The following is a 24,669-nucleotide window of genomic DNA, read 5'->3' as shown; positions in this document are numbered from 1 at the left end:
CAGCAAGGACCCTGTCTGTTCCAAGACTTACCGCGGCTGCGTTTGACGGCATGGCGGTTGAACGCCGGATCCTGAAGGAAAAAAGGCATTCCGGATGAAGTCATCTCTATCCTGATCAAAGCCAGGAAGGATGTAACCGCAAAAACATTATCACCGCAATTGGCGAAAATATGTTGCGTGGTGCGAGGCCAGTAAGGCCCGACGGAGGAAATTCAACTGGGTTGATTCCTACATTTCCTGCAAACAGGAGTGTCTATGGGCCTGAAATTGGGGTCCATTAAGGTTCAAATTTTCGGCCCTGTCAATTTTCTTCCAAAAAGAACTAGCTTCAGTCCCTGAAGTTCAGACGTTTGTAAAAGGGGTACTGCATATACAGCCTCCTTTTGTGCCTCCAGTGGCACTTTGGGATCTCAATGTAGTTTTGGGTTCCAAAAGTCACATTGGTTTGAACCACTTAAATCTGTGGAGTTAAAATATCTCACATGGAAAGTGGTCATGCTGTTGGCCCTGGCCTGGGCCAGGCGCGTGTCAGAATTGGCGGCTTTATCCTGAAAAAGCCCTTATCTGATTTTCCATTCGGACAGGGCGGAATTGAGGACTCGTCCTCAGTTTCTCCCTAAGGTGGTTTCAGCGTCTCACCTGAACCAACCTATTGGTGGTGCCTGCGGCTACTAGGGACTTGGAGGCCTCCAAGTTGCTAGACGTCGTCAGTGCCCTGAAAATATATGTTTCCAGGACGGCTGGAGTCAGGAAATCTGACTCGCTGTTTATCCTGTGTGCACCCAACAAGCTGGGTGCTCCAGCTTCTAAGCAGACTATTGCTCGTTGGATTTGTAGTACAATTCAGCTTGCACATTCTGTGGCAGGCCTGCCACAGCCAAAAATCTGTAAATGCCCACTCCACAAGGAAGGTGGGCTCATCTTGGGCGGCTGCCCGAGGGGTCTCGGCTTTACAACTTTGCCGAGCAGCTACTTGGTCAGGAGCAAATACGTTTGTAAAATTCTACAAAATTGATATCCTGGCTGAGGAGGACCTGGAGTTCTCTCATTTGGTGCTGCAGAGTCATCCGCACTCTCCCGCCCGTTTGGGAGCTTTGGTATAATCCCCATGGTCCTTACGGAGTCCCCAGCATCCACTTAGGACATTAGAGAAAATAAGAATTTACTTACCGATAATTCTATTTCTCATAGTCCGTAGTGGATGCTGGGCGCCCATCCCAAGTGCGGATTGTCTGCAATACTTGTACATAGTTATTGTTACAAAAATCGGGTTATTATTGTTGTGAGCCATCTTTCAGAGGCTCCTCTGTTATCATGCTGTTAACTGGGTTCAGATCACAGGTTATACGGTGTGATTGGTGTGGCTGGTATGAGTCTTACCCGGGATTCAAAATCCTTCCTTATTGTGTACGCTCGTCCGGGCACAGTATCCTAACTGAGGCTTGGAGGAGGGTCATAGGGGGAGGAGCCAGTGCACACCAGTTAGTCCTAAAGCTTTCTTTAGATGTGCCCAGTCTCCTGCGGAGCCGCTATTCCCCCATGGTCCTTACGGAGTCCCCAGCATCCACTACGGACTATGAGAAATAGAATTATCGGTAAGTAAATTCTTATTTTTTCTAAGTATAATGGAGTGAGATAAAAACTCCTCCCTATGTTCCTGGATGTCAAATTACCATGCTTAGCATTTCTGTACAGTATTTCCTATCTAGCCAGAAACCCTGTATCCTGTGCAAGCTAGGCGGACAACTGGAGGGGACCCGAAACACGGTTGCTTCCCGTTTCCCTTCCCAGTGTCACATAAACTAGTGGTTGGTCTGCCCCGAAAGCCAAGAGTCTCCTCTTTTGTATGGTACAAGTCCTGAGTCTCTGGTACACCCAGAACTAGAGATATCAGTACGCAAAGTGGACCCATTTTCCCATAGACTATAATGGGACCGTTAATTCAGACCCACCATAGGTTCCGATGCTTGCCATGAGCCTTGTGGGGGTCACAGAAACTTGGGGTTGGTAACCTCCGGTAGCTAATTGTCTCCCCTTCCATACCAACCTAGTGATGAAGGCTCCCACCTCCCATGCTGAGAGTCACAAAGTGCCAACCTTTTTTTCTCTGACGTCCTAGTGGATGCTGGTACTTCCGTAAGGACCATGGGGAATAGCGGCTCCGCAGGAGACTGGGCACAAAGTAAAAGCTTTAGGACTAGCTGGTGTGCACTGGCTCCTCCCCCTATGACCCTCCTCCAAGCCTCAGTTAAGATTTTGTGCCCGGCCGAGAAGGGTGCAATCTAGGTGGCTCTCCTGAGCTGCTTAGAAGTAAAAGTATACTTAGGTTTTTTATTTTCAGTGAGTCCTGCTGGCAACAGGCTCACTGCAGCGCGGGACTAAGGGGAGAAGAAGCGAACTCACCTGCGTGCAGAGTGGATTGGGCTTCTTGGCTACTGGACATTAGCTCCAGAGGGACGATCACAGGTTCAGCCTGGATGGGTCCCGGAGCCGCGCCGCCGGCCCCCTTACAGAGCCAGAAGAGCGAAGAGGTCCGGAGAAAGCGGCGGCAGAAGACGTTCCTGTCTTCAGATAAGGTAGCGCACAGCACTGCAGCTGTGCGCCATTGCTCTCAGCACACTTCACACTCCGGTCACTGAGGGTGCAGGGCGCTGGGGGGGAGCGCCCTGAGACGCAATAAAACTTGATAAAAACCTTATGTGGCTAAAGAAATGCATCACATATAGCTCCTGGGCTATATGGATGCATTTAACCCCTGCCAGTTTTCCAGAAAAAAGCGTGAGAAAAGGCCGCCGTGAAGGGGGCGGAGCCTATCTCCTCAGCACACAAGCGCTATTTTCTTTCACAGCTCCGCTGGAAGGACGGCTCCCTGACTCTCCCCTGCAGACTACACTACAGAAACAGGGTAAAACAAGAGAGGGGGGCACTATTGGCAGCTAATATATAATACAGCAGCTATAAAGGGAGTAACACTTATATAAGGTTATCCCTGAATATATATAGCGCTCTGGTGTGTGCTGGCAAACTCTCCCTCTGTCTCCCCAAAGGGCTAGTGGGGTCCTATCCTCTGTCAGAGCATTCCCTGTGTGTGTGCTGGGTGTCGGTACGATTGTGTCGACATGTATGAGGAGGAAAATGATGTGGAAGCAGAGCAATTGCCTGTGTTAGTGATGTCACCCCCTAGGGAGTAGACACCTGACTGGATGGTTGTATTTAAAGAATTACGTGACAATGTCAGCACTTTGCAAAAAACTGTTGACGACATGAGACAGCCGGCAAATCAGTTAGTGCCTATTCAGGCGTCTCAGACACCGTCAGGGGCGCTAAAACGCCCGTTACCTCAGATGGTCGACACAGACCCAGACACGGATACTGAATCCAGTGTCGACGGTGAGGAGACGAACGTAATGTCCAGTAGGGCCACACGTTACATGATCACGGCGATGAAGGAGGCATTGAACATTTCTGACACTACAAGTACCACAAAAAAGGGTATTATGTGGGGTGTGAAAAAACTACCAGTAGTTTTTCCTGAATCAGATGAATTAAATGAGGTGTGTGATAAGGCGTGGGTTTCCCCCGATAAAAAACTGCTGATTTCTAACAAATTATTGGCACTATACCCTTTCCCGCCAGAAATTAGGGCACGTTGGGAAACACCCCCTAGGGTAGATAAGGCGCTCACACGCTTATCAAAACAAGTGGCGTTACCGTCTCCTGATACGGCCGCCCTCAAGGAACCAGCTGATAGAAGGCTGGAAAATATCCTAAAAGGTATATACACACATACTGGTGTTATACTGCGACCAGCAATCGCCTCAGCATGGATGTGCAGCGCTGGAGTGGCTTGGTCGGATTCCCTGACTGAAAATATTGATACCCTGGATAGGGACAGTATATTATTAACTATAGAGCATTTAAAGGATGCATTACTATATATGCGTGATGCACAGAGGGATATTTGCACCCTGGCATCAAGAGTGAGTGCGATGTCCATTTCTGCCAGAAGGGCGTTATGGACGCGACAGTGGTCAGGTGATGCAGATTCCAAACGACATATGGAAGTATTGCCGTATAAAGGGGAGGAGTTATTTGGGGTCGGTCTATCAGACCTGGTGGCCACGGCAACGGCTGGAAAGTCCACCTTTTTACCCCAGGTCACCTCTCAGCAGAAAAAGACACCGTCTTTTCAAACTCAGTCCTTTCGTTTCCATAAGAACAAGCGGGCAAAAGGCCACTCATTTCTGCCCCGGGGCAGAGGAAGAGGAAAAAGACTGCACCAGGCAGCCTCTTCCCAGGAGCAGAAGCCCTCCCCCGCTTCTGCCAAGTCTTCAGCATGACGCTGGGGCTTTACAAGCGGACTCAGGCACGGTGGGGGCCCGTCTCAAAAATTTCAACGCGCAGTGGGCTCACTCGCAAGTGGACCCCTGGATCCTGCAGGTAGTATCACAGGGGTACAAATTGGAATTCGAGTCGTCTCCCCCTCGAAGATTCCTGAAGTCTGCTCTACCAACGTCTCCCTCCGACAGGGAGGCAGTATTGGAAGCTATTCACAAGCTGTATTCCCAGCAGGTGATAATCAAGGTACCCCTCCAACAGGGAAAGGGGTATTATTCCACGCTGTTTGTGGTACCGAAGCCGGACGGCTCGGTGAGACCAATTTTACATCTAAAATCCTTGAACACTTACATAAAAAGGTTCAAGTTCAAGATGGAATCACTCAGAGCAGTGATAGCGAATCTGGAAGAAGGGGACTATATGGTATCTCTGGACATCAAAGATGCTTATCTCCATGTCCCAATCTTCCCTTCTCACCAAGGGTACCTCAGGTTTGTGGTACAAGACTGTCATTATCAGTTTCAGATGCTGCCGTTTGGATTGTCCACGGCACCCCGGGTCTTTACCAAGGTAATGGCCGAAATGATGATTCTTCTACGAAGAAAAGGCGTCTTAAATTATCCCTTACTTGGACGATCTCCTGATAAGGGCAAGGTCCAGGGAACAGTTAGAGTTTGGAGTAGCACTGTCTCAGATAGTGTTACGTCAGCACGGGTGGATTCTAAATATCCCAAAATCACAGCTGATTCCAACAACACGTCTACTGTTCCTGGGGATGATTCTGGACACAGTCCAGAAAAAGGTGTTTCTCCCGGAGGAGAAGGCCAGGGAGTTATCCGAGCTAGTCAGGAACCTCCTAAAACCAGGCCAGGTGTCAGTGCATCAATGCACGAGAGTCCTGGGAAAAATGGTGGCTTCTTACGAAGAGATTCCATTCGGAAGATTCCATGCAAGAACGTTTCAGTGGGATCTGCTGGACAAATGGTCCGGATCGCATCTTCAGATGCATCAGCGGATTACCCTATCTCCAAGGACAAGGGTGTCTCTCCTGTGGTGGTTACAGAGGGCTCATCTTCTAGAGGGCCGCAGATTCGGCATTCAGGATTGGATGCTGGTGACCACGGATGCCAGCCTGAGAGGCTGGGGAGCAGTCACACAGGGAAGAAATTTCCAGGGCTTGTGGTCAAGCATGGAAACGTCTCTTCACATAAATATCCTGGAACTAAGGGCCATTTACAATGCCCTAAGTCAAGCAAGGCCTCTGCTTCAGGGTCAGTCGATATTGATCCAATCGGACAACATCACGGCAGTCGCCCACGTCAACAGACAGGGCGGCACAAGAAGCAGGAGGGCAATGGCAGAAGCTGCAAGGATTCTCCGCTGGGCGGAAAATCATGTGGTAGCACTGTCAGCAGTGTTTATTCCGGGAGTGGACAACTGGGAAGCAGACTTCCTCAGCAGACACGACCTCCACCCGGGGGAGTGAGGACTTCACCCCGAAGTCTTCCAACTGATTGTAAACCGTTGGGAAAAACCAAAGGTGGACATGATGGCGTCCCGTCTCAACAAAAAACTGGACAGATATTGCGCAAGGTCAAGGGACCCTCAGGCAATAGCGGTGGATGCTCTGGTAACACCGTGGGTGTACCAGTCGGTGTATGTGTTCCCTCCTCTGCCTCCCATACCAAAAGTACTGAGAATCATAAGAAAGAGAGGAGTAAGAACTATACTCGTGGCTCCGGATTGGCCAAGAAGAACTTGGTACCCGGAACTGCAAGAGATGCTCACGGAGGATCCGTGGCCTCTACCTCTAAGAAAGGACCTGCTCCAGCAGGGACCTTGTCTGTTCCAAGACTTACCGCGGCTGCGTTTGACGGCATGGCGGTTGAACGCCGGATCCTGATGGAAAAAGGCATTCCAGATGAAGTCATCCCTACCCTGATCAAAGCCAGGAAGGATGTAACCGCGAAACATTATCACCGCATTTGGCGAAAATATGTTGCGTGGTGTGAGGCCAAGAAGGCCCCCACAGAGGAATTTCAACTGGGTCGTTTCTTACATTTCCTGCAAGCAGGACTGTCTATGGGCCTAAAATTAGGATCCATTAAGGTTCTAATTTCGGCCCTGTCGATCTTCTTCCAGAAAGAACTGGCTTCAGTGCCTGAAGTTCAGACGTTTGTCAAGGGGGTACTGCATATACAGCCTCCTTTTGTGCCACCAGTGGCACCTTGGGATCTCAATGTAGTTTTAGGGTTCCTAAAATCACATTGGTTTGAACCACTCACCACTGTGGACTTGAAATATCTCACATGGAAAGTGGTAATGCTGTTAGCCCTGGCTTCAGCCAGGCGTGTCTCAGAATTGGCGGCTTTATCATATAAAAGCCCTTACCTAATTTTTCATTCAGACAGGGCAGAATTGAGGACTCGTCCTCAATTTCTCCCTAAGGTGGTTTCAGCGTTTCACATGAACCAACCTATTGTGGTACCTGCGGCTACTAGGGACTTGGAGGACTCCAAGTTACTGGACGTAGTCAGGGCCCTGAAAATATATGTTTCCAGGACGGCTGGAGTCAGAAAATCTGACTCGCTGTTTATCCTGTATGCACCCAACAAGCTGGGTGCTCCTGCTTCTAAGCAGACGATTGCTCGTTGGATTTGTAGTACAATTCAGCTTGCACATTCTGTGGCAGGACTGCCACAGCCAAAATCTGTTAAAGCCCATTCCACAAGGAAAGTGGGCTCATCTTGGGCGGCTGCCCGAGGGGTCTCGGCTTTACAACTTTGCCGAGCAGCTACTTGGTCAGGGGCAAACACGTTTGCAAAATTTTACAAATTCGATACCCTGGCTGAGGAGGACCTGGAGTTCTCTCATTCGGTGCTGCAGAGTCATCCGCACTCTCCCGCCCGTTTGGGAGCTTTGGTATAATCCCCATGGTCCTTACGGAAGTCCCAGCATCCACTAGGACGTCAGAGAAAATAAGAATTTACTTACCGATAATTCTATTTCTCGTAGTCCGTAGAGGATGCTGGGCGCCCATCCCAAGTGCGGATTGTCTGCAATACTTGTATATAGTTATTGTTACAAAAAATCGGGTTGTTTATTGCTGTGAGCCATCTTTTTAGAGGCTCCTAAGTTTTATCATACTGTTAACTGGGTTCAGATCACAGGTTGTACGGTGTGATTGGTGTGGCTGGTATGAGTCTTACCCGGGATTCAAAATCCTTCCTTATTGTGTACGCTCGTCCGGGCACAGTATCCTAACTGAGGCTTGGAGGAGGGTCATAGGGGGAGGAGCCAGTGCACACCAGCTAGTCCTAAAGCTTTTACTTTGTGCCCAGTCTCCTGCGGAGCCGCTATTCCCCATGGTCCTTACGGAAGTCCCACCATCCACTACGGACTACGAGAAATAGAATTATCGGTAAGTAAATTCTTATTTTTTTCTATGTTCCCGTGACATTCACTTTATTATTTTTTTTGTTTGTTGTACATTCAATGGAAGGGTGCACACAGGTTTCACATAAATCAAAGTAAATCTGCAGCAGCGATTCATTCCGCTATATACAAATACACAGCGGTAATGAGTATAAATTAGTGTATTCCAACGCAACTAACTGAGCAACACAGTACTGTAGATCGTCAGCATTGGTGTATTGTACCTGACCCGAACTCCCTCCCTGTCCACTGCATGACCTGTGCAGGCTCCCAGGGGGGAAGGACGATGGGGGTAGGGAGAGGCAGTGGAAAACACTGTGCTTTTGAAATACAAGTATTAACGTCCGAGTCCCCTAAGGCATAAACCAACACCAATGGGAAGGAAGTGCCAACCTTTTTTTAATGTGTTCCTGTAACATTCACTTTATTATTATTATTTTTCTTTGTTATACATTCAATGGATGGGTGCACACAGGTTTCACATAAATCAGAGTGGGCGGTGGATTTTCCTACATACAGTAGTATACTGTTGCACATGTCTTGTAACCTGATCGGAACTCCCTCCCTGTCTACTGCATGTACTTTGCAGGCTCCCAGGGGGGGAAGGGGAAAGTGGGATGGGGGTAGGGTGAGGCAGTGGAAAATACCGTGTTCAAAGAAAAGGCATAATCAAAACCATGGGGAACTTTGCGGAGTATCGTTATGCGCAAAGACCTCACTTATCCCGATCACCCCTGTGTATTTTAGCTAGGGGATTCTGACGCTCCTTCAGCATTGCCCCGTGACCTACCAAATCTGTGCTGTTACTTGCTCCATAGCCGAGGGCTTCCATGGGCGAGGAGTCACAGGCGGTAGCCATTTCAATTGAGTCTGCCCTGCTACAGAATTGTATGTATACCATATGGTGCATAGACCCTAAACAGTACAACTGCTCCTGCAGCTTTGCCCTACTTTATGTGAATAACTCCCTCCCTGTCTACTGCATGACCTGTGCAGGATCCCAGGGGGGAAGGGCGATGGGCAAGCGGGAGGCGGTGGAAAATACTGTGCTTTTGAAATGCAAGTACTGTATGAGTCTGAGTCCCCAGTAGCCTCCTGCTAGCCCATCGCCCTTCCCCCCTGGGAGCCTGCACAGATCATGCAGTGGACAGGGAGGGAATTCAGGTCCTGTGCAATACACAAACGCCGAAGATCTACTGTACTGTTTTGCTCACTCAGAATACGCTCATTTCTACTCATTACCGCTGTGTAGATGCATTTAGCGTAAAGAATCGCTCCTGCAGATCTACTCTGATTTATATGAAACTTGTGTGCATCCTTCCATTGGATGTATTAGAGAGAAAAAAAAATATTAAAGTGAATGTCACGGGAACACACAAAAAAAAAAGGTTGGCACTTCCTTCCCATTGGTGTTGGTTTATGCCGTAGGGGACTCGGACGCTCATATAATTGCATTTCAAAGGCACGGTATTTTCCATCGTCTCCCCCTACCTCCATCGCCCTTCACCCCTGGGAGCTTGCACAGATCATGCAGTAGACAGGGAGGGAATTCAGGTCCTGTGCAATACACAAACGCCGAAGATCTACTGTACTGTTTTGCTCAATTTGTTGCGTCAGAATACACTCATTTCTACTCATTGCCGCTGTGTAGTTGCATTTAGCGTAAAGAATCGCTCCTGCAGATGTACTCTGATTTATATGTAACTTGTGTGCACCTTTCCATTGACTGTCTTACAATGAAAATAAAATAATACAGTGTATTATTACAATAAAAAAAAAAAGATTGCACATCAGGTCTCGAACCCTGGACCCTCAGCGTGGGAGGTGGGAGCCTTCACCCCTAGCCCACGATGCCTCATGAGAGATTCCCAATTTCATGTGTAAAAGTACTGCAAACAGCGCCCGGCCCCCACCCCATTGGTGTTGGTTTATGCGGACACTCGCATTTGTAAAGCACGGTATTTTCCACCGACTCCTGCTAGCCCTCCATTCCCATTATGCCTTAGGGAACTCAGACGCTCATGTATTTTAAAAGCACGGTGTTTATACATTGTACTGTACATTCTTCCTTTTACACAATTAGTTGCGTCTCCATACACATACAGTACTCTACAGTAGGTCACCATCTTTCTCTATCGTCCTAGTGGATGCTGGGGTTCCTGAAAGGACCATGGGGAATAGCGGCTCCGCAGGAGACAGGGCACAAAAGTAAAGCTTTCCGATCAGGTGGTGTGCACTGGCTCCTCCCCCTATGACCCTCCTCCAAGCCAGTTAGATTTTTGTGCCCGGCCGAGAAGGGTGCAATCTAGGTGGCTCTCCTAAAGAGCTGCTTAGAAAAGTTTAGCTTAGGTTTTTTATTTTACAGTGAGTCCTGCTGGCAACAGGATCACTGCAACGAGGGACTTAGGGGAGAAGAAGTGAACTCACCTGCGTGCAGGATGGATTGGCTTCTTGGCTTCTGGACATCAGCTCCAGAGGGACGATCACAGGTACAGCCTGGATGGTCACCGGAGCCTTGCCGCCGGCCCCCTTGCAGATGCTGAAGTAAGAAGAGGTCCAGAATCGGCGGCAGAAGACTCCTCAGTCTTCTAAAGGTAGCGCACAGCACTGCAGCTGTGCGCCATTTTCCTCTCAGCACACTTCACACGGCAGTCACTGAGGGTGCAGGGCGCTGGGAGGGGGGCGCCCTGGGAGGCAAATGAATACCTATTTTGGCTAAAAATACCTCACATATAGCCTCCGGAGGCTATATGGAGATATTTAACCCCTGCCAGAATCCGTTAAGAGCGGGAGACGAGGCCGCCGAAAAAGGGGCGGGGCCTATCTCCTCAGCACACAGCGCCATTTTCCCTCACAGAAAGGCTGGAGGGAAGGCTCCCAGGCTCTCCCCTGCACTGCACTACAGAAACAGGGTTAAAACAGAGAGGGGGGGGCACTAATTTGGCGTTAGAAATATATAAAAAAGATGCTATAAGGGAAAACACTTATATAAGGTTGTCCCTATATAATTATAGCGTTTTTGGTGTGTGCTGGCAAACTCTCCCTCTGTCTCTCCAAAGGGCTAGTGGGTCCTGTCCTCTATCAGAGCATTCCCTGTGTGTGTGCTGTGTGTCGGTACGTGTGTGTCGACATGTAGGAGGACGATGTTGGTGAGGAGGCGGAGCAATTGCCTGTAATGGTGATGTCACTCTCTAGGGAGTCGACACCGGAATGGATGGCTTATTTAGGGAATTACGTGATAATGTCAACACGCTGCAAGGTCGGTTGACGACATGAGACGGCCGACAAACAATTAGTACCGGTCCAGACGTCTCAAAAACACCGTCAGGGGTTTTAAAACGCCCGTTTACTTTAGTCGGTCGACACAGACACAGACAGGGACACTGAATCCAGTGTCGACGGTGAATAAACAAACGTATTCCTTATTAGGGCCACACGTTAAAGGCAATGAAGGAGGTGTTACATATTTCTGATACTACAAGTACCACAAAAGAGGGTATTATGTGGGATGTGAAAAAACTACCATAGTTTTTCCTGAATCAGATAAATTAAATAAAGTGTGTGATGATGCGTGGGTTCCCCCCGATAGAAAATTATGGGCGGTATACCCTTTCCCGCCAGAAGTTAGGGCGCGTTGGGAAACACCCCTTAGGGTGGATAAGGCGCTCACACGCTTATCAAAACAAGTGACGGTACCGTCTATAGATAGGGCCGTCCTCAAGGACCAGCTGACAGGAGGCTGGAAAATATCATAAAAAGTATATACACACATACTGGTGTTATACTGCGACCAGCGATCGCCTCAGCCTGGATGTGCAGAGCTGGGGTGGCTTGGTCGGATTCCCTGACTAAAAATATTGATACCCTTGACAGGGACAGTATTTTATTGACTATAGAGCATTTAAAGGATGCATTTCTATATAAGCGAGATGCACAGAGGGATATTTGCACTCTGGCATCATGAGTAAATGCGATGTCCATAACTGCCAGAAGATGTTATGGACACGACAGTGGTCAGGTGATGCAGATTCCAAACGGCACAAAGGTGTATTGCCGTATAAAGGAAGAGGAGTTATTTGGGGTCGGTCCATCGGACCTGGTGGCCACGGCAACTGCTGGAAAATCCACCGTTTTTTACCCTAAGTCACATCTCTGCAGAAAAAGACACCGTCTTTTCAGCCTCAGTCCTTTCGTCCCTATAAGATCATATCTGCCCAGGGATAGAGGAAAGGGAAGAAGACTGCAGCAGGCAGCCCATTCCCAGGAACAGAAGCGTTCCACCGCTTCTGACAAGTTCTCAGCAGGGCGCTGAGACCGTACAGGACCCCTGGATCCTACAAGTAGTATCCCAGGGGTACAGATTGGAATGTCGAGACGTTTCCCCTTCGCAGGCTCCTGAAGTCTGCTTTACCAAGGTCTCCCTCCGACAAGGAGGCAGTATGGAAAAAAATTCACAAGCTGTATTCCCAGCAGGTGATAATTAAATTACCCCTCCTACTACAAGAAAAGGGGTATTATTCCACACTATATTGTGGTACTGAAGCCAGAAGGCTAGGTGAGACTTATTCTAAAAAAAATTTTTTGAACACTTACAAAGGTTCAAATCAAGATGGAGTCACTCAGAGCAGTGATAACGAACCAGGAAGAAGGGGACTATATAGTGTCCCGGGACATCAGGGATGCTTACCTCTATGTCCCAAATTTGCCCTTCTCACTAAGGGTACCTCAGGTTCGTGGTGCAGAACTGTCACTATCAGTTTCAGACGCTGCCGTTTGGATTGTCCACGGCACCCCGGGTCTTTACCAAGGTAATGGCCGAAATGATGATTCTTCTTCGAAGAAAAGGCGTCTTAATTATCCCTTACTTGGACGATCTCCTGATAAGGGCATAGTCCAGGGAACAGTTGGAGGTCGGAGTAGCACTATCTCGGATACTGCTACAACAGCACGGGTGGATTCTAAATATTCCAAAATCGCAGCTGATCCCGACGACACGTCTGCTGTGCCTAGGGATGATTCTGGACACAGTCCAGAAAAAGGTGTTTCTCCCGGAAGAGAAAGCCAGGGAGTTATCCGAGCTAGTCAGGAACCTCCTAAAAACAGTGCATCATTGCACAAGGGTCCTGGTAAAAAATGGTGGCTTCCTACGAAGCAATTCCATTCGGCAGATTTCACGCAAGAACTTTTCAGTGGGATCTGCTGGACAAATGGTCCGGATCGCATCTTCAGATGCATCAGCGGATAACCCTATATCCAAGGACAAGGGTGTCTCTCCTGTGGTGGTTATAGAGTGCTCATCTTCTAGAGGGCCGCAGATTCGGCATTCAGGATTGGATGCTGGTGACCACGGAGCCCAGCCCGAGAGGCTGGGGAGCAGTCACACAAGGAAAAAATTTCCAGGGAGTGTGATCAAGTCTGGAGACTTTTCTCCACATAAATATACTGGAGCTAAGGGTAAATTTATAATGCTCTAAGCTTAGCAAGACCTCTGCTTCAAGGTCAGCCGGTATTGATCCAGTGGGAAAAACATCACGGCAGTCGCCCACGTAAACAGACAGGGCGACACAAGAAGCAGGAGGGCAATGGCAAAAACTGCAAGGACTTTTCGCTGGGCGGAAAATCATGTGATAGCACTGTCAGCAGTGTTTCATCCCGGGAATGGAAACTGGGAAGCAGACTTCCTCAGCAGGCACGACCTCCACCCGGGAGAGTGGAAACTTCATCGGGAAGTTTTTTCCACATGATTGTAAACCGTTGGGAAATACCAAAGGTGGACATGATGGCGTCCCGTCTGAACAAAAAACGGGACAGGTATTGCGCCAGGTCAAGAGACCCTCAGGCAATAGCTGTGGACGTTCTGGTAACACCGTGGGTGTACCAGTCGGTGTATGTGTTCCCTCCTCTGCTTCTCATACCTAAGGTGCTGAGAATTATAAGACGTAGAGGAGTAAGAACTATACTCATGGCTCCGGATTGGCCAAGAAGGACTTGGTACCCGGAACTTCAAGAGATGCTTACAGAGGTCTTAGGGCCTCTGCCGCTAAGAAGGGACTTGCTTCAGCAAGTACCATGTCTGTTCCAAGACTTACCGCAGCTGCGTTTGTCGGCATGGCGGTGGAAAGCCGGATCCTAAGGGAAAAAGGCATTCCGGAAGAGGTCATTCCTACCCTGGTCAAAGCCAGAAAGGAGGTGACCGCACAACATTATCACCACATGTGGCGAAAATATGTTGCGTGGTGTGAGGCCAGGAAGGCCCCACAAAGAAATTTCAACTCGGTCGTTTCCTGCATTTCCTGCAAACAGGAGTGTCTATGGGCCTCAAATTGGGGTCCATTAAGGTTCAAATTTCGGCCCTGTCGATTTTCTTCCAGAAAGAATTGGCTTCAGTTCCTGAAGTCCAGAAGTTTGTCAAGGGAGTATTGCATATACAACCCCCTTTTGTGCCTCCAGTGGCACTGTGGGATCTCAACGTAGTTCTGGGATTCCTCAAATCACATTGGTTTAAAACCAGTCAAATCTGTGGATTTGAAGCATCTCACATGAAAAGTGACCATGCTCTTGGCCCTGGCCTGGACCAGGCGAGTGTCAAATTGGTGTTTTTTTTTCTCAAAAAAGCCCATATCTGTTTGTCCATTCGGACAGGGCAGAGCTGCGGACTCGTCCCCAGTTCTCTCCCTAAGGTGGTGTCAGTGTTTCACCTGAACCAGCTTATTGTGGTGCCTTGCACCTACTAGGGACTTGGAGGACTCCAAGTTGCTAGATGTTGTCAGGGCCCTGAAAATATGTTCCAGGACGGCTGGAGTCAGGAAAACTGACTTGCTGTTATCCTGTATGCACCCAACAAACTGGGTGCTCTTGCTTCTAAGCAGACTATTGCTAGTTGGATGTGTAATACAATTCAGCTTGCACATTCTGTGGCAGGCCTGCCACAGCCAAAATATGTAAATGCCCATTCCACAAGGAAGGTGGGCTCATCTTGGGCGGCTGCCCGAGGGGTCTCGGCTTTACAACTTTGCCGAGCAGCTACTTGGTCAGGGGCAAACACGTTTGCTAAATTCTACAAATTTGATACCCTGGCTAAGGAGGACCTGGAGTTCTCTCATTCGGTGCTGCAGAGTCATCCGCACTCTCCCGCCCGTTTGGGAGCTTTGGTATAATCCCCATGGTCCTTTCAGGAACCCCAGCATCCACTAGGACGATAGAGAAAATAAGAATTTACTTACCGATAATTCTATTTCTCGGAGTCCGTAGTGGATGCTGGGCGCCCATCCCAAGTGCGGATTATCTGCAATACTTGTACATAGTTACAAAAATCGGGTTATTATTGTTGTGAGCCATCTTTTCAGAGGCTCCGCTGTTATCATACTGTTAACTGGGTTTAGATCACAAGTTGTACGGTGTGATTGGTGTGGCTGGTATGAGTCTTACCCGGGATTCAAAATTCCTCCCTTATTGTGTACGCTCGTCCGGGCACAGTACCTAACTGGCTTGGAGGAGGGTCATAGGGGGAGGAGCCAGTGCACACCACCTGATCGGAAAGCTTTACTTTTGTGCCCTGTCTCCTGCGGAGCCGCTATTCCCCATGGTCCTTTCAGGAACCCCAGCATCCACTACGGACTCCGAGAAATAGAATTATCGGTAAGTAAATTCTTATTTTTTCCATCGCCTCCCGTTACGCCTACAGTATTAACATTACAGTCGTCACTGACCAATTGCCAGAGCTGTACAGGTACAGGTAGATCAATCCGCCGCTATACTGTACGATCGAAAGTACTGGATTAGTGGAGCATTAGCCACCCAGTGGTGGAGATGTGTAATGCATGCTGAGTATCTAGATTGCCTCAACGCGCCTGCCTGTGATTAAACTCAGCTATCGCCTTAGCGTGACTAAACGGACGTCTAGGCGGAGAATCGGTCAAGACAAAGGTGGCTACATCTGTACCTTTGCTGGGCCATAAGGCATACTTTATAAAGAGCCAAATCAGGTCATAGAAAGTGTGTACGTCTTATGATCAGAATAAACAAGACTACCACTGCATAGGTACTATAGCAGCAGATGTTTGCTTCCCCAGGAAATAGTCCCCTCTGGGCCTGGTGTTCAGGAGACACGAGGTGTGGGATCACGAACAACCCTTCTCTGCTGCATAGTAACCGTAGCATGTGGGGGCTTATTGCCTATTCAGCCTGGGGCCAGGTGTTCAGGAGACACGAGGTGTGGGATTACCAACCACTCTTCTCTGCTGCATAGTAACTGTAGCATGCGGGGGCTTATTCAGCGTGGGGTCAGGTGTGCAGGAGACATGAGGTGTTGGATCACGAACAACTCTTCTCTGCTGCATAGTAACTGTAGCATGCGGGGGCTTATTCAGCGTGGGGCCATGTGTTCAGGAGACAAGAGGTGTGGGCTCACTAACAACCCATTTCTGCTGCATAATAACTGTAGCGTGCGGGGGCTTATTGCTTATTCAGCCTGGGGCCAGGTGATCGGGAGACACAGAGGTTTAGGTGAACTAACAACTCTTTGGCAACTAGTCCTGTCTGCCTAGAGCGACATTCGGAATACAGAAACGGGTGTTAAGAGAAAACACGTTGGACAGGAATACCAATAGACACGTTTTCTTGTGTGTACTTTTATGAGTCTAGCATGACCTTTTATATATATTAAAATCATTAAAAACACTAAGGATTTTAAGGCTTATGACCAAAGACTAATGTTTAGGGAGAGAGGAGTTGCTGTCTGTGTTACAAGCTGATCATTCTATTGTACTTTGTTTTTATAAATACACCTTTGAAATATCTGAAAGGAAAGATGAAAATAATAACTTTTTCTTTCTTATTGAAGAGACCGTCAGAAAAGGCAGCAGATGTAAAGGAAAGGAGAAAATCTGAGAAAAATGCAGGTAAATTCTTCTCTATTTAATCAATATAAATAAATGATGGACTTCAAAGGAAAATGTCGTTTGAAATGAGAAGAGCATATGATGCATTACTTAAATACCCTGTATAGAAACTGCAAATAGTGATGTGGAGTAAAGTTGCCAAAATCCCTGTAAGGTAAAAAAGTTCTCTTGTGTCCTATTGGGGACTGGACCATGGTGTTTTGAGTCTCCATTAGGACTTTAAATCAAACCTGTCTGTCTTTTCTCCATCGTCTATATTCCCACCTCTCACAGGACAGATTGCTTTTCTTCTTTTTGCTAGCCTGACTCCATAGCCTTTTTTTTTTCCTTTTTTTATATATATATATATATATATATATATATATATATATATATATATAATATATATATATTCTTAATTACTTCCACTGTTTTAAACGGAAGTGGCAGTCAGAGTACCTACTTCTATTCCTGAAGTGGAGCAGTTTGGGGAGGGACCCCTTCACCATCATTGGGAACTGCCTGTTGCGCTACACCAATGGCTGGGGAAGCTGCAAGGTGACTGACTTCCCTCTCCTGTTTACGGGTCTGCAGGTGATTACCCACTGAGGTGTCGGGCACAAGCCAGCAGGAAGGGGGTGGTGGCGGACTGTGTGCTGGGCCCTGGGGAGTGGTGCATCCCCAGCTTGAATAACACCACCTCCTTGGCGTGCTTCTGCTCATGGATTGGTGGCCACCCAAACAGACTGCTTATGTGCAGCGGGATCAGTATGACATACCGCCGTGTGGTATCCTGGCGCTCGAAATACTGACGCTGGGATACCGAAATTAGAAAGACCGACAGGAGTGAGTTAAGGGTGTTCTACCAGCCCTGTGCAGCATGTGACCTTGGCGACACGTCTGCAGTTTATACCATTAATCTAACAGAACCAGTTTGGGCTCAATTGTAGCTCAGTTTATTTCAGAACTAAGTCCAACCAGACTCTAGATTTTCTGCAACTGCTATTGGACACCTGACAGCAGAGGATGTTTCTTCCACAAGACAAAATAGATTCTTTAAAATAAATTGTGAGATGTTTATTGACTTGAATCCTGATGTCTGTTCGGTTCTGCATGAAGGTACTTTACTGACTTGGTCTTGACGTTTGTGGCCATGTAGTTTGCACGATTCCACTCAAGGGTGTTCCAGATAGAGCTACTCTTGGGGGGGAATTCAAATGTTTGAAAAGTCTGTTGGGTGTCTGTTTTTTCCTATTAGATAGGGAAAAACAGACACCCAACTGATTTTTCAAACAATTGAATATCCCCCTTGGAATGTTAGAACTCTGTTTCACCTGATAAAAAAAAGCACCGGATCTCTCTGTCCCTGAGAAGACATTACTCACTACTCTGGTGGTTGAGGGTGGACTACCTTAGCATGCACTGCCCATTTGCCATATGGAATCGGACAGTTGTGCAGAAGAATGCAAGTTTTTTGGAGCTGGGAGACTGTGTTCATCTAGGTTTCTCTGACGTCCTAGTGGATGCTGGGAACTCCGTAAGGACCATGGGGAATAGCGGGCTCCGAAGGAGGCTGGGCACTCTAGAAAGATCTTAGACTACCTGGTGTGCACTGGCTCCTCCCACTATGACCCTCCTCCAAGCCTCAGTTAGATTTCGTGCCCGGCCGAGGTTGGATGCACACTAGGGGCTCTCCTGAGTTTTTAGAAAGAAATAGACTTAGGTTTTTTTATTTTCAGTGAGACCTGCTGGCAACAGGCTCACTGCAGCGAGGGACTAAGGGGAGAAGAAGCGAACTCGCCTGCTTGCAGCCGGATTGGGCTTCTTAGGCTACTGGACACCATTAGCTCCAGAGGGATCGACCGCAGGCCCAGTCCTTGGTGCGCTGCCGTCCCCCTTACAGAGCCAGAAGCAAGAAGATGGTCCGGAAAATCGGCGGCATGAAGACTCAGTCTTCACCAAGGTAGCGCACAGCACTGCAGCTGTGCGCCATTGCTCCTCTCACACACTTCACACTCCGGTCACTGAGGGTGCAGGGCGCTGGGGGGGGGCGCCCTGAGGCAGCAATAAAAACACCTTGGCTGGCAAAAATACCTCAATATATAGCCCCAGGGGCTATATATGAGGTAAATACCCCTGCCAGATTCCATAAAAAAGCGGGAGAATAGGCCGCGGAAAAGGGGCGGAGCTATCTCCCTCAAGCACACTGGCGCCATTTTCCCTCACAGCTCCAATGGAGGGAAGCTCCCTAGCTCTCCCCTGCAGTTTACAACACAGAAAAGGGTTAAAAAAGAGAGGGGGGGGCATTTAATTTAGGCGCAGTATACATATATAAAAAAAGCAGCTATAGGGGACATAACTCAGTTAGTCCCTGCATTATATAGCGCTCTGGTGTGTGCTGGCATACTCTCACTCTGTCCCCCCAAAGGGCTTTTGTGGGTCCTGTCCTCGTTTAGAGCATTCCCTGTGTGTCTGCGGTGTGTCGGTACGGCTGTGTCGACATGTTGAATGAGGAGGCTTATATGGTGACGGAGCAGAGGCCGATATATGTGATGTAGCCCCCTGTGGGGCCGACACCAGAGTGGATGGATAGGTGAAAGGTATTAACCGACAGTGTCAACTCCTTACATAAAAGGGTGGATGACGTAACAGCTGTGGGACAGCCGGCTTCTCAGCCCGCGCCTGCCCAGGCGTCTCAAAGGCCATCAGGGGCTCAAAAACGCCCGCTCTCTCAGATGGCAGACACAGATGTCGACACGGAGTCTGACTCCAGTGTCGACAAGGTTAAGACATATACACAATCCACTAGGAACATCCGTGACTTGATCCCGGCAATAAAAAATGTGTTACACATTTCTGACATTAACCCAAGCACCTCTAAAAATGGGTTTTTAGGTTTGGGGAGAAAAAACAGGCAGTGTTTTGTTCCCCCATCAGATGAATAAATGAAGTGTGTGAAAAGCGTGGGTTCCCCCGTTTAGAAACTGGTAATTTCTAAAAAGTTACTGATGGCGTACCCTTTCCCGCCAGGAGGATAAGTTACGCTGGGAGATATACCCTAGGGTGGTGGATAAGGCGCTCACACGGTTGTCAAAAAAGGTGGCACTGCCGTTTTAGGAACGGCCACTTTGAAGGTACCTGTTGATAAAAGACAGGAGGATATCCTGAAGTCTGTATTTACACACTCGGGTACTAGACGGAGACCTGCAGATCGTGCTGCTGCAGCGTGGTCGGTGACCCTGTCAAACATGAGAACATATTAAAGACGTCGTCTTATATATGAGGGATGCACAGAGGGATATTTTGCCGGCTGGCATCCAAAATGAATGTAATGTCCATTCTGTCAGGAGGGTATTAGAGACCTGTCACGGGACAGGTGATGCTGACTTTAAAAAGATTCTGCCTTATAAGGGTGAGGAATTATTTGGGGATGGTCTCTGGGACCTCGTATCCACAGCCACAGCTGGGAAGAAATATTTTTACCTCAGGTTTCCTCACAGACTAAGAAAGCACTGTATCAGGTACAGTCCTTTCGGCTTCAGAAAAGCGAGCGGGTCAAAGGTGTTTCCCTTCTGTACAGAGACAAGGGAAGAGGGAAAAAGCTGCACCAGTCAGCCTGCTCCCAGATTCAAAATTCTTCTCTCGCTTCTTCTGAGCCCACAGCATGACGCGGGGGCTCCACAGGTGTAGCCAGGTACGGTGGGGGGCAGTCTAAAAAAATTTTCAGCGATAAGTGGGCTCGCTCACAGGTGGATCCCTGTTTCTTTCAAGAAGTATGTCAGGGATACAAGCTGGAATTCGAGATATCTCCCCCCAGCCGTTTCCTAGATTATGGCTTGCCGACAACTCCCTCAGGCAGGGAGGCTGTACTAAAGGCAATTAATAAGCAGTATTCCCAACAGGTAATACTCAAGTGCCCCTACTTCAACAAGGACGGGGTTACTATTCTACACGGGTGGGGGTACCGAAACCGCATGGTTCGGTGTGACCCATTTATATTAAAATCCTTGAACACATACATAAAAAAAAAATTCAAGTTCAAGATGGAATCGCTCGGGGCAGTTATTGCAAGCCTGGATGAGGGGGATTACATGGTATCCCAGGACATCAAGGATGCTTACCTGCATGTCCCCATTTACCATCCTCGCCAGAAGTACCTCAGATTTGTGGTACAGGATTACCATTACCAAGTCCAGACAGGACTGTACAAGGCACCGAGGGTGTTTACCGGGGTAATGGCCGAAATGATGATACTCCTTCGAAAAAAGGGAGTTTTTAATTATCCCGTACTTGGACAATCTCCTTATAAGGGCGAGGTCCAAGGAGCAGTTGCTAGTCGGGGTAGCACTATTTTGGAAAGTGCTACAACAGCAGAGTTGGATTCTAAACCATGGGTCTTCAACCTGCGGCCCTCCAGCTGCTGTGGAACTACACATCCCAGCATGCCCTGCCTCAGTCTTAGCATACCTTAATATCAAAACTGTGGCAGGGCATGCTGGGATGTGTAGTTTCACAGCAGCTGGAGGGCCACAGGTTGAAGACCTATGTTCTAAACAGTCCAAAGTCACAGCTGGTTCCTATGACACGTCTACTGTTCCTGGGGATGGTTCTGGACACAGACCAGAAATAAGTGTTTCTCCGGGAGGAGAAAGCCAAGGAGCTGTCATCTCTAGTCAGAGACCTCCTGAAGCCAAAACAGGTATCGGTGCATCATTGCACGCGAATCCTGGGAAAAAGGGTAGCTTCCTACGAAGCAATCCCATTCGGCAGGTTCCATGCAAGAACTTTCTCTAACGTCCTAGTGGATGCTGGGGACTCCGTCAGGACCATGGGGAATAGCGGCTCCGCAGGAGACAGGGCACAAAAGCAAGCTTTTAGGATCACATGGTGTGTACTGGCTCCTCCCCCTATGACCCTCCTCCAAGCCTCAGTTAGGTTTTTTTTGTGCCCGTCCGAGCAGGGTGCAATCTAGGTGGCTCTCCTAAAGAGCTGCTTAGAAAAAGTTTTTAGGTTTATTATTTTCAGTGAGTCCTGCTGGCAACAGGCTCACTGCATCGAGGGACTTAGGGGAGAGATTTTCAACTCACCTGCGTGCAGGATGGATTGGAGTCTTAGGCTACTGGACATAGCTTCAGAGGGAGTCGGAACACAGGTCACCCTGGGGTTCGTCCCGGAGCCGCGCCGCCGATCCCCCTTACAGATGCTGAAGATCGAGGGTCCGGAAACAGGCGGCAGAAGGCTCTTCAGCCTTCATGAAGGTAGCGCACAGCACTGCAGCTGTGCGCCATTGTTGCTACACACTTCACACTGAACGGTCACGGAGGGTGCAGGGCGCTGCTGGGGGCGCCCTGGGCAGCAATATTTAATACCTTTGATGGCAAAGAATACATCACATATAGCCATTGAGGCTATATGTATGTATTTAACCCAGGCCAGATATCTCAAAACCCGGGAGAAAAGCCCGCCGGATAGGGGGCGGGGCTTATTCTCCTCAGCACACAGCGCCATTTTCCTGCTCGGCTCCGCTGTGAGGAAGGCTCCCAGGACTCTCCCCTGCACTGCACTACAGAAACAGGGTAACAAAGAGAAGGGGGGCATATTTTGGCGATATTTATATATTTAAAGCGCATATAACAAAAACAACACCTTTTAGGGTTGTTTATATACATTTTATAGCGCTTTTGGTGTGTGCTGGCAAACTCTCCCTCTGTCTCCCCAAAGGGCTAGTGGGGTCCTGTCTTCGATAAGAGCATTCCCTGTGTGTCTGCTGTGTGTCGGTACGTGTGTGTCGACATGTATGAGGACGATGTTGGTGTGGAGGCGGAGCAATTGCCGGTAATGGTGATGTCACCCCCTAGGGAGTCGACACCGGAATGGATGGCTTTAATTATGGAATTACGTGATAATGTTAGTACATTACAAAAGTCAGTTGACGAAATGAGACGGCCGGAAAACCAGTTAGTACCTGCTCAGGCGTCTCAGACACCGTCAGGGGCTGTAAAACGTCCCTTACCTCAGTCAGTCGACACAGGTACCGACACAGATGAATCTAGTGTCGACGGTGAAGAAACAAACGTATTTTCCAATAGGGCCACACGTTATATGATCACGGCAATGAAGGAGGCTTTGCAGATCTCTGATACTGCAGGTACCTCAAAAAGGGGTATTATGTGGGGGGTAAAAAAACTACCTGTAGCTTTTCCAGAATCAGAGGAATTGAATGACGTGTGTGATGAAGCGTGGGTTAACCCAGATAGAAAACTGCTAATTTCTAAGAAGTTATTGGCATTATACCCTTTCCCACCAGAGGTTAGGGCGCGCTGGGAAACACCCCCTAGGGTGGATAAAGCGCTCACACGTTTATCAAAACAAGTGGCGTTGCCGTCTCCAGATACGGCCGCCCTCAAGGATCCAGCAGATAGGAGGCTGGAAACTACCCTGAAGAGTATATACACGCATACTGGTGTTATACTCCGACCAGCAATAGCCTCAGCCTGGATGTGCAGTGCTGGGGTAGTGTGGTTGGATTCCCTGACTGAAAATATTGATACCCTGGATAGGGACAGTATTTTATTGACTCTAGAGCAATTAAAGGATGCGTTTCTTTATATGCGAGATGCTCAGAGGGATGTTTGCACTCTGGCATCGAGAGTAAGTGCGATGTCCATATCTGCCAGAAGAAGTTTATGGACGCGACAGTGGTCAGGTGATGCGGATTCCAAAAGGCATATGGAAGTATTGCCATATAAAGGAGAGGAATTATTTGGGGTTGGTCTATCGGATCTGGTGGCCATGGCAACTGCCGGCAAATCCACTTTTTTACCTCAGACCCCCTCCCAACAGAAAAAGACACCGTCTTTTCAGCCGCAGTCCTTTCGCTCCTATAAAAACAAGCGGGCAAAAGGACAGTCTTATCTGCCACGAGGCAGAGGAAAGGGTAAGAGAGGGCAGCAAGCAGCCCCTGCCCAGGACCAGAAGCCCGCCCCGGGTTCTACAAAGCCATCAGCATGACGCTGGGGCTTTACAAGCGGACTCAGGAGCGGTGGGGGGTCGACTAAAGATTTTCAGCAATCAGTGGGCTCGCTCACAGGTGGACCCGTGGATCCTGCAGATAGTATCTCAGGGTTACATGTTGGAATTCGAAAGATCTCCCCCTCGCCGTTTCCTAAAGTCTGCTTTACCAACGTCTCCCTCAGAAAGGGCGACGGTATTGGAAGCCATTCACAAGCTGTATTCTCAGCAGGTGATAGTCAAGGTACCCCTCCTACAACAGGGAAAGGGGTATTATTCCACACTATTTGTGGTACCGAAGCCGGACGGTTCGGTAAGACCTATTCTAAATCTGAAATCCTTGAACCTGTACATACAGAAATTCAAGTTCAAGATGGAGTCACTAAGAGCAGTGATAGCGAATCTGGAAGAAGGGGACTTCATGGTGTCCCTGGACATAAAAGATGCTCATCTGCATGTCCCAATTTACCCCTCACACCAAGGGTATCTCAGGTTCGTGATACAAGACTGTCATTATCAGTTTCAAACGCTGCCGTTTGGTTTGTCCACGGCACCTCGGGTCTTTACCAAGGTAATGACCGAAATGATGGTTCTTCTACGAAGAAAAGGCGTATTAATTATCCCTTACTTGGACGATCTCCTGATAAGGGCAAAGTCCAGAGAACAGCTGGAAGTCGGTGTAGCACTAACCCAAGTAGTGCTTCAACAACACGGGTGGATTCTGAATCTTCCAAAATCTCAATTGTCCCCGACAACACGTCTGCTGTTCCTGGGAATGATTCTGGACACGGTTCAGAAAAAGGTGTTTCTCCCGGAGGAGAAAGCAAGGGAGTTATCCGAACTTGTCAGGAACCTCCTAAAACCAGGAAATGTGTCAGTACATCAATGCACAAGAGTCCTGGGAAAGATGGTGGCTTCTTACGAAGCAATTCCATTCGGCAGATTCCATGCACGAATATTTCAGTGGGATCTGCTGGACAAATGGTCCGGATCGCATCTGCACATG

At 48.5% G+C, this 24,669-nt stretch overlaps 1 protein-coding gene across 1 annotated transcript in view; it reads left to right on the top strand.

Annotated features, from left to right (window-relative positions):
* WDR62 (WD repeat domain 62) overlaps positions 1-24,669 on the top strand; it is a 313,350-nt gene that overhangs the window by 215,819 nt on the left and 72,862 nt on the right. Inside the window, exon 28 of the mRNA XM_063937983.1 lies at positions 16,616-16,673. Coding sequence (XP_063794053.1) covers positions 16,616-16,673 — 58 coding nt within the window. The remainder of the gene's footprint in view (positions 1-16,615; positions 16,674-24,669) is intronic.

The sequence above is a fragment of the Pseudophryne corroboree genome, chromosome 8 (assembly GCF_028390025.1).
Source record: "Pseudophryne corroboree isolate aPseCor3 chromosome 8, aPseCor3.hap2, whole genome shotgun sequence".
NCBI classification, from domain to species: Eukaryota; Metazoa; Chordata; class Amphibia; order Anura; family Myobatrachidae; genus Pseudophryne; species Pseudophryne corroboree.
This window is presented reverse-complemented; position numbering and strand designations above follow the sequence as displayed.